Here is a 10,674-nt window from a genome sequence, read left to right as displayed (position 1 = left end):
CATAGGCTAAAAGAAATTGAAAGAATCTATACGTATTAATTGTTGAGTGCTAATTGATTTGTTTTGATGTAATTCCTTACAATTGGTTGATTTTTTTCTCATATGTGAATATAAGTTGGTTATACCGAACCACTTTACATCACTGTCTTTTGTGTTGATTAATTATTTGATTATATTTTCGCTACTTGGATGATTAATTAATCCATAGCTTTTTAGCTTAATAAGTGGTATTAGAGCTATTATTATCTTAACAAGCGGTAAAGTTTAAGATATAGAAAGAGTTAAGCCTAGAGGAACTCGATTCAAGTGAAAAATTCGAGTTCATGTTTTGAGAATTAGTTTGCAAAAAACTTAAAGACATACAAAAAATGACGATTACGAGACTTCAATTGTAGGTACAGGCAAGCATATCTAGCATAAAAACTAATGATTTGATGGAATTTGAGTCAATGTGGAGATTGTTGGGAATAGTGACTCAAATCCCATAAGTGATTTATTTAAGATTGTTAGATATTGCTTGATAAATAAGAAGACTTACAGAAGAGAAATTCAAAAAGTAAAAGGATTCTTAATAGGTAAATTTGTATACTTATAAATAGATGAAGTCTCTGAAGGGTTAGGTATGAGAAAAAAAATAAAAAAATTGTAAAGTTTTATGGCATAGACACCCCATAAAACTACTAGAGATTTACCTCTTATGAATGTGTATATTTGAATGTTTATGAATGGACTAGATGAGACTGAAAGAGTTTACATAAGTATGATGCATGGATGTACATTAGTATGTATTTGTTTGGGTTGAAAATACTCTTTAAGCTTAGAGGAGATTGAAAGGACCTATTGATATTAATTGTTGAGTGCTTATTAATATAGATTGTATATTTGTAATTTTTTACAATTAGTAGATCTTTTTTCTCATTTATGGACATAAGTCGATTAGTCCGAATCAGGTTAAATTATTATCTTTTTCATAATCAATTGATTGTTTGATTTTGCTTCCATTGGTGTGATTGGATTGAAGCTATTTGGCCTAACAACTTGAAAGTGCGAACAGCAAGGAAAAGGAACATATGGGATCCTGAGAGGCACAGGCTAACTGCTATGCAGTGGTTGGTAGCATATGGATTGGGGAAGTCTTGAAGAAAAGGAAAACATGTGGTGTCAAAGGGACAAGATATGCTCGGGAGCATTTCCTCAAAAGTAATGGCTGACATGTGGCTCAGAGCAATGAGAAATCCAGATGCTAAGTTTGCAAAAGTAAATAGATTTTCTAAGAATGATTTCATAATTCTACAAAGAATTCATTGTTGCATCTACATCCATCTTTCCAGGCAAGAAACAATGAAAGAGACCAGAAACTTCGTTGGAGCAGATGGTTCTTTCTTCCCTGCCAGGGTTACAGCATCACCTTTTATTCAGATTTTAAATTTAATAAAGCTTTTCCAAAACGAGATTGATGCAGTTGTAAGTAGCTTTGTTTGAAGATATTCACGATAGTAAATACACTTTGTTTTCATTTTTCTCGAATTGGTTGGAACTAATCAAATGCAATAATTCCATTTATTTATGAAGAATTTCCTTTTTCTTATATTCACTTTTAATATTCATCATACAGCTTGATATCCTGGGAAGCAAAATATCATGTTAATGCTTATCAAAAACCATCCTATTGTCAATAATAGTCACAATTCATAGGATCAAACTAAAGTTGTTGGATATATCCCAAGCAATGGAAAATTGCACTAATGGCTGCAGAAAGGTCATATAAAAAAAATGTTCATTTTCAAAGGTTGAAGCAAATCAGATCAAGTCATATATTAGTAATTGCATCTAGAGCAACATGTGCATAGAAACTCAAACATGAGCTAATGAAAATATTCTCAATGACAGTCTTATCTTACTGCAAAACCAACAACTCTTTATACAAAATGTTAGCATGGCACACCTACAGGAACATGGTGCTTGTAAATCAAAGGCAATCACTTCCAATACTTTTCAATTTCTTTTTATCAGAGCTTTGATCTTGAGTGTGAAAGGAGAACTCTTGATGTGTATTCTTGCCATCAAAATTCTGAATGATAAGATGAAAATGAACAACAAAAAACTCTCAAAACTGGGGGAAATGAGAACAAGAGACATTGATTCAAAACAAAACAAGGACAACCGGTATTTACTTCATTATTCTTGAAAAACAACAGTAATTTGTCTAACATCTCAAGTCCACTCAAATTTAAAGCAGTGGATCCAATTCATATGGATCATCATGGGTCCTGATAAGCTTGTTAATAATAACTTAACAAATTATACGACTCTAATTAGAGGCCGATCTGATGATCATGACAAGGCGGAAGCAATCACTAAGTGAAACCACCAGCTTAGGATGATCTACCACTTTCCTGGAAGGAGGAAGTGTTTCGAAAACGAATCATCTCCAACTAGCCCTGCTCCAGTTAAGAGCTACGTTTAGCAAGTATTCATTGAATTATGGACTTAAACATTCACTATAAAATCCTTACTGCAAAAACCAGAGATACGAATAGGCAAGTTCGGATTTGATCGTTTCGTTTTCAGGCTGTTTTGAATTTGGATCATTTTATATATATGTCTTGTCAAATTCAAATTATTTTGAATTCAAATCTGTTCAAATTCAAATTTTAGTTAATTCAAATCATTTTTAAATTTTATATAACATATAGTCATTTTTACAAGTTTTTAGTATTTAGATTTTGCTCAAGTTCAAAAATTTTAAATCATCTAATAATTTAAAATACGACACGATAACGCAATACGAAAATAATACGAATAAAAGATAACATGGCTTAAAATTTTAAAAAAATTATAAATAAATTTAATAAAATAAAAATTTTATATTTTATAATTTTATGTTAATATAAATTATAACACATAATTTTTATATAAAATATTATATAAATATAATATTTTATATGATATGATGATACAAATCATCGAATCTATTCAAGTTTAAGCCATTTTAAGAGCCTTTTACTTTATTTATTAAATAGAGTTGACATGCAGATCAAGCTTTTTCAAGCAAGTTTTCTGAGGTGGGGTTTACATTGCCCATCTGCTTTCAAATAAAAAGAAACACATGCAAAAGATGGGGCAATTGATAAAAGTAAACGTATTAAATTACCCACCAAATATTAGGCCGCAAGTATACTGCCGTAACTGAAAGGCAATAATCTGTCAGACTCAGAATTCAGCACAATGATTTATAGGAGAAATTTCTTTCCAATTATCCTTGCAATTAGGACTAGGTAATAGCATGGCCAATAAGTGGAAAATGATTTTTTTTATATACTAATAAATGAAATCTTAATACAGTTTCAAATGCAAAACATTGAACCAAGTAATGAAGTGACTAATAATAATTTTTTTTAAGAGTAATAATAATAATAATAATAATAATAATCAAAGCGTTTACATAATTTTTTTTTATTTTAATTAGATAATTATAAATTTGTAATAAAACGATTTATACATGAAATGTTGCCCGCATAACTTGTGATTATAAAAATTTGTTGATCACCATTGAGGAAAAAAAAAATTAATGTCACATATATATTTTATGAAAAAACTCAACCAATATATCCATAAAATTGATTTGTAGAAAATGTTATTGGATACATCTTTAAAGTCCACAATGTCAAGTATAGATCGAGATATCAATGGATAAAATATAGAGATGATAGAGTATTCTCAATCTTCATCTTTAAATTTTTATATTTTATTTATTTTTGTACTCATATTTAATGAGTATTTCAAATCTAATCTCCATTTCGCAATAATTAATAAGTATAGGTAATTTTTATACTCATAATTTTTAATAAAAAAATAAATTTTTATTTTTTATATTTTTTATTTTATCTTTTATATATTTATATTTTGATAGTTTTTTATAAATATATATTAATATTTTTTTCAAAAAATTTTAATTAATTTAAAATAATTTATATTATTTAATAAAAAATATATTTACTAAATACATATAAATATATATAACGTATAAGTACGGATTAGATATTATATTATCGTCCCATCTTATATCTAATAAAAATTTAAAATCATCTATATCCCTAGTCTCATACACAAAATATGATACCCTCTCTCATTCCGAAAGAGTTAGGTTTCTCATGAAATATGAATAAAATTAGTATCTCTAGCTATAGATCAAACTAATAAGGTAATTATGACATATCATTGAAATTTGACAATTAACATTCATATTTATCATTAATGTGGCAAAGTTATTGTTACTATTAACTTGCAGGTTGAAGAATATATGCCTGACATTAACTACCATTTTTAATGACCTAATTTGGTTAGTTAATCTTCTAACAGATGTGGTGGGAAGAGAAATAAATCACCTACATTTATTTTTATTATAATTTAATATCTTTTATAATAATTCAATCAAAATAATATATATCTATATAAGGATTCTTGTTCATTATTTATAAATACGAATTTCATATAATATTTTGATGGATATCTTATATAATTAGTTGAGAATGATTTTTATGAAATAATTTATTATTTTAAAAATTATTATTACAATTTTTTATTAATATTAATCTATTTATCTTGTACTCTAATTAAATTGATTTAACATTTAGATAGATTTTTATTGTTAAAGTAGAAAACCATGACTAACAAGATTTATTGACTAAAATTGAATACCATATTTATTATTTTTGGTATAGTTGAATAAGGTCAATATAAGAGAGGAATTAAAACTGTAAACTTGTCTCTCCAACACTAACGTTGACTCTTCAAATTTCTTAAAAAAAATTTTTTTCTTCATATCATATATAAATTTAAAGTCAAAATATAACATGCATAATGATGATGAATTTATGAAACAATTTGATTAACCAGAAGTGGTAAAATCTGATTGAATTCAAACATTCATCCGGATCGAATCTGAGATCAAATTCAATTTTATTTGGATTGATTGAAAAATAAAAAGAAGAAAAGTTAAAGACCCAATTTAAAAAACCAAACTTAAAACAATCTAAAATCAAAGGGGATTCAAAATGAAAAAGTCCAAACTTAAAATGATCCTAACTCAAACCTGCATTAATTTGAACATGAGATTGGTCTAATTTGAAACGCATAAAATTAAAACCTTTAATGACAAAAAAGGGATTGATCAAAGTCGAATACAATGAACTTGAAACAATAAGTATTTAAAATAATTCAAACTTGATATAATTTAAACTCTTAAAAATTCTAACCAAAACTATCCAATTAAATTTACATGATTTGAATGATTTAAACCCTCAATGAATGTCAACTAGACCCGAAATAACTCAAACCTATAGACCTATCAAAAAATTTCAAAAGTGCACAAATTGCCACCTATATGATTAATGTAACTATCAATCAAAAAATCAAAAAATAAAAAAAAATAAAAATCAATTCATCTTCTTCATAAACCGATTTGGTATCACCTATTATATTTAAGTTCTTAAAAAATTATCCATGAAGTCTTAACTTAGTGGTAATGAGAAGGCTTTAAAATCTTAAAATTTTATATTCAAATCTCATTATATGAAAATTTAATTATTTATTTATATTTTAATTTATTAATTGATTATTAAATAATAATAACTTAATTATTATATAATAGTTGATTATTCAATCCTTGAATTTTTGGTGGCAATCTAAAAGTTTATTTACCCTCCTATTATCCTTTGTTTTCAATTTCTATTTTATTTTTTAATTTTTTCTTTATGTATCCTTCCTTTCCTTCTCACAGAGTTTGTTGATGATTTTGTCCTTGTTTTCCCAATGATTTTTTTTTTTTTTTTTAATTTGGTGCCCAAACAAATGAAATATACGGGAGGTTTTAAGAGCAGAGTGCCCAGCCGCTAGGTAATTAGCAAAAATTCATTTAGCTAAAAACAAGAAAAGAGAGAAATTATATTTTTCTAAAATTAAAGCCAACTATATAATTAAAATCAAGAGTTACTACATTTTTATTTTTGCTAATAAGCCAACAATTAGATATCAAGTTTTATTTTTACGTTCTGCACGTATTTGTTAGTAGATTATTTTAAATTATTCGTTCAAAATATAATGGGATTATATTTGATATATTATTAATGTATTGATTAAATTACATCTTGACACATATTAATAAATTAATTAAAATATTTTTAAGTCCTTAACAATAAATACTCATAAATTTTAAGTATTTAATTGTGAAAAAAAGTAATTAAATCTTAAGCTGTTTTCTTCATTAAAATTTTGGAGTATTTATTGTTAAGGATTACAAAATATTTTAATTAATTTATTAATGAGTGTCAAGATGTGGTTCACTAACAATATATAAATTCAATACACTCATAGTGCATTAAATATAAAATCAAATATAATTAGATAAATTATATTACATTTCTCCAAAATTAATTCACCAAAGATTTCTACCATCCACTGTATATATGTGCAATTGATAGACCAAAAATCACATTTTTATGGAAAATAGGGTTAATATAGAAAAATAGGAAGGGGAAATAGAAGGCTAACAATATTCTAAAAATGCTAAAAATGAAAATGGATTTAAAAAAAAAAATAATGGAAACTAGAAAAACACAAATGGTGGTCGTATTTTTCAATTGAAATTATTCAATTAATTAATCCTAGTTGACATAAAGTTTTGACAAGTAATTAAGTTTTCATGGCCAAATTGATAATTTAATTCGACTTCAATTCACAGCCAAATTTTTACTTTAATTCGAGTTAGACCAACTCAACTATTGACTTTATATCTTTGTCATAAAATTTTGCATCTGGATCAACCGTTGACATGGTTAAAAGGCTGCATGAAATAACTATGGGAAGGAAAAAGTTATATTACTCCCATAAAAATGGGTAATTGTCAAATAAAAAAAATCAACTATCTCTTTATTCGCTTGATTTAATAAAGATTAATGGTTTTTAATAATTGATTTAGAGTAATATAAATGAATCTCTGTAACCATAATGGTTTTTAGAATCCTATAACCGTAATTACTATGATAATTATAATAAGCGACTTACCATTATTATTATGGAAGAAGATGTTTGCAGAGGCCCTCTAGGCATAACTAATTTAAATAATTTAGAGGAAAAGAGGACATAAGCATAAATAAAAAGGAAAGAAAAAAATTTTAAATAATTAACAAAATAATGTTAAAGACAATTAATTAAACCTGATAAATCGTTGTAATTATCTCAGTTCAAAATGATTAAATTAGAAATTTGCGTCCCTTTCTCTCAAATTTTCTCTAATCTACAAAAATGAAATATATATTTTAATTCCCAATGTATCATTTTTTATATATAAAATGGACATAATCCATGAAAACATAAAAAAAAATTTTAATTCGAAATTAAACTTTTATATCCTCTCAAGAGCTTTTAGTCATTAGACGAAGAAGCTGAAGATCACCCAATATATTAATATATCATCTTTAATTTGCATTATAACATTTTTTATTTCTAACGGTTTTAAAATATATAAAAGAATGGTTAATTAATTGATTTTAGACTGTATAATAAAAATAGTAATTTTTAATTTTAAAGTCAAAAAGCAAATTAATTAAGTAAAAATTTTGATATCTTCATTTTTCAAGTTGAAAATTTTAAAGTTGTAACGTGAAATTAATCCTGTTTTTTTTTTTTTAACAAAAGGAAAAATAAAAAAAACTAAATCATTTTCATTGCCTTGAAAAACTTCACTCTCCAAGCATCCGCCGAGAGGCACTCACAAACTAGATGAGATGCTGAAAAGCCTCAAAATCCAACTTCATCTCACAAGCAGATCTATGTCCTCTCAAAATTTCTCCTCCCAATACATGATAAAACCAACATTGTCCTCAGCTTTTGTTTAACTCATGAATGTCATCAATTAAACTATCAAGAAGATGACACGCAATATTAATATATAATGCATCAAAATCAAATACTCCAAAGTAAATTAAAAAAAAAAAAAAGTTCTAAAACATAAATTGTTGTCCATTTTGGAATAGTGTAAGCCTAGTCTAGATGATGCGAGCAATTAAGGACGCCATACATAGACTTGTCGTACGTACTCTTGCACCCGCCACTTCCATCTTCTTTTAAATACCCGACAATGAAGCTAAACCATGTCAGGAATTTAAGGGATTGAGAGTTGAGACAGAGGAAGGAAACCAAACCATGAAGTGCAGCAATATCAATCTTAAGACACCCTTCGCCTTTACCTTTTTCCTCTTTTCTTCTCTCATTCTCTCGGCTTGCTCTCAATCTGAGGGTAAAGATTATTTCTCTCTTATGCTTTCTTTCTTTTATTTTTATCTATTTATTTATCTTTTAAAATAACATTACTGCAACATCATCATTTCTATTATATATTTTTTACTAACTTATATATATATATATATATGCTTTTTTCTTGCTTTGATTTTCCTTCACATCTTGTCTTTCTTTTTTCTTTTTTCTCTCATACTTTTTTTTTTCTCTTGCTAGAAACCCATTATATGAAATCACACTGCTTGTCTGTTATATATTATCCTACTTGATTACTTTGCTTGTTAGAAATTTGAAAGAAAAGAAAATTGAGTAATCGAACAAAAAGTGACAAGATTAAAGTAAAATACAATGAAGTTATAAATTTCATTTTTAGCTAATATATGAAAGTTGCTGATACTATTGTTCATTGGGATAAAAGAAAAGAAAAAGCAGTATTAATTCACATTTTCATTTCTCTTACACTTTTGTTGACAATAACTATAAATTGACCTTTGATTATTCAAAGATTTTTAAAATTTTGGACTTCGGACATTTTTGTGAAGCTGATATATTTTCTTTTTATTTTGTGTTTCATGTTCAAGATAAGCTATAGAATATAGCAGCTAATTGTAACAACATGTATTAGAATTTTATATATTTAGAATTCATGAAATCAGAAATAAATTTCTCTTACTAAACTTTGGGGTTGGGGGGGGGGGGGGGGGGGTTTGGGACAGATCATGAATTTAATTACGACGAAGCATCAGGCAGGGGGCCATCGCGTTGGGGCTTACTCAAACCAGAATGGAAAAATTGCAGCATTGGACGACAGCAATCTCCTATAAATATTGAAAATTTTCAGGTTCGTTCTCAATTGGGAGATTTGCACAGGAACTACGCATCAGCTTCTGCTGTTTTGAGGAATAGGACCGAAGATGTTGCGGTAAAAATATATATATATATATATATATATATATACATTGTCTGTTTTCCACTTTTCCTGTCTTCTTTTTTTGGCAACCCATCCTTACTTGTACAAATTGTTGAAAAAATTTTGATATTCCTCAGGTGGTATGGTTAGGGAATGCTGGAAGCATTACTATAAATAGGACTGTTTATACAGTGGATAACTGTCACTGGCACTCACCTGCTGAGCACACCCTCAATGGAATTAAGTATAATTTTTCTTGTTATTTTCTAATTGCCTTTCTCATTCAAAAAATTCAATTCATTTGTACTTGAAAGGAGAGCACCGTTTCTGTTTCTCTTTTCCTCTAAAAGAAATGTTTATATATACTTTTGTTTACAGGTATGAGTTGGAGATTCACATAGTTCATAGGAGTGCTCAAAATCAGATTGCGGTTGTTGCAATTCTTTACCGATATGGCTCGCCTGATCCCTTCATTGATAGGGTCTGTCAACCTCTTATTTTGGTTTTTTTTTTTTTTTTTTTTTGATATAGAATCTCCTTCACTTGAAATGAAAGCGTTTTCATGATAAGTACAGTGACAGTTAAATTTTACAGTCAAAGTGCCCAAGGGACACCTAGTGATGGAATTTAAGGTTTCATATAAAAATTCTCGAATCCAAATCTTGAGATGAATAATAAGATGAGATTTAACCAAATGAATCGAAAGCTTCTTTTTCTTATGTTGATTGATATAATTTTCATGTTATATAGTTAATATCTTGGGTTTGGTTTTTAGTTATTGCTTTAATTAAGTTGGTTTTGTTCATGTTCTTGCATGGTTTCATAACAGCTGTTTGGCTCCTTAAAGAATCTTACAACCGAAGACAGACCACTGGGGTCTGTTAATCCAGAAAGCATTGACTTTCCTGGCAGAAATTATTATCGATACAAGGGTTCACTTACAACTCCTCCCTGCTCAGAGGGTGTGGTTTGGACAGTCTTCCAACAGGTCTTTTGCTCAACATCCCTGTTGACCGCCTCTCAACTCCTTTTCCTATATTGCATCGTTGGATTAATGTTTCTTAACTTATATATTGTTATCATCTTAATTATAAAGGTCAAGACGGTCTCCCATTCTCAAGTTGATGCATTAAAGCGTGTCCTTCCTCCTGTAAGTGTTTCTAAATTGAGTCAAATTTCTCATTTACTGATTATGAGTTTGAAAATTTTTTATATGAAATTAGGTATAAGATTTAATTCAAATGGTTTATCTATTTTCTTTTAAAAAAAAAATTTCATGGTGAAAATTTGAATCTCAACACTTGCATTCATCCCTCTATGAAACTTGAATTTCCTTTGTTGATTTCTTCCTTTTTTTTCTTTTTCAGCAAAACAGAAACAACGCAAGGCCAACCCAACCTCTGAACGGAAGACCTGTCTTACTGTACGATCCACCAAGGAGGGGTAATTAAGACTTGAAAACCGAT

General features: G+C 27.8%; 1 protein-coding gene across 4 annotated transcripts; it reads left to right on the top strand.

Annotated features, from left to right (window-relative positions):
- Positions 1–7,662: 7,662 nt before the first annotated feature.
- On the top strand, positions 7,663–10,672 carry LOC149509988 (alpha carbonic anhydrase 4-like). 4 transcript variants are annotated; one of them, XM_089757633.1, is made up of 7 exons: positions 7,663–8,299; positions 9,015–9,220; positions 9,346–9,452; positions 9,587–9,689; positions 10,038–10,196; positions 10,305–10,358; positions 10,576–10,672. In XM_089757633.1, exons 1-7 carry the CDS (start codon positions 8,206–8,208, stop codon positions 10,657–10,659), a joined length of 807 nt encoding a protein of 268 aa, XP_089613759.1. In that variant the 5' UTR covers positions 7,663–8,205; the 3' UTR covers positions 10,660–10,672. The 4 variants fall into 4 exon arrangements, with proteins under 4 accessions (XP_089613759.1, XP_089613757.1, XP_089613758.1 ...); XM_089757631.1 differs by having other exon boundaries at positions 10,038–10,358; XM_089757632.1 differs by lacking the exon at positions 10,576–10,672 and having other exon boundaries at positions 10,305–10,557.
- The last annotated feature ends 2 nt before the right edge of the window (positions 10,673–10,674 follow it).

Source organism: Durio zibethinus, unplaced genomic scaffold (assembly GCF_047325235.1).
Source record: "Durio zibethinus cultivar Kanyao isolate XHJ-2024 unplaced genomic scaffold, ASM4732523v1 HiC_scaffold_92, whole genome shotgun sequence".
Classification (NCBI taxonomy): Eukaryota; Viridiplantae; Streptophyta; class Magnoliopsida; order Malvales; family Malvaceae; genus Durio; species Durio zibethinus.
The sequence above is the reverse complement of the archived record's forward strand: the minus strand, read 5'-3'. Positions and strand labels throughout refer to the sequence as shown.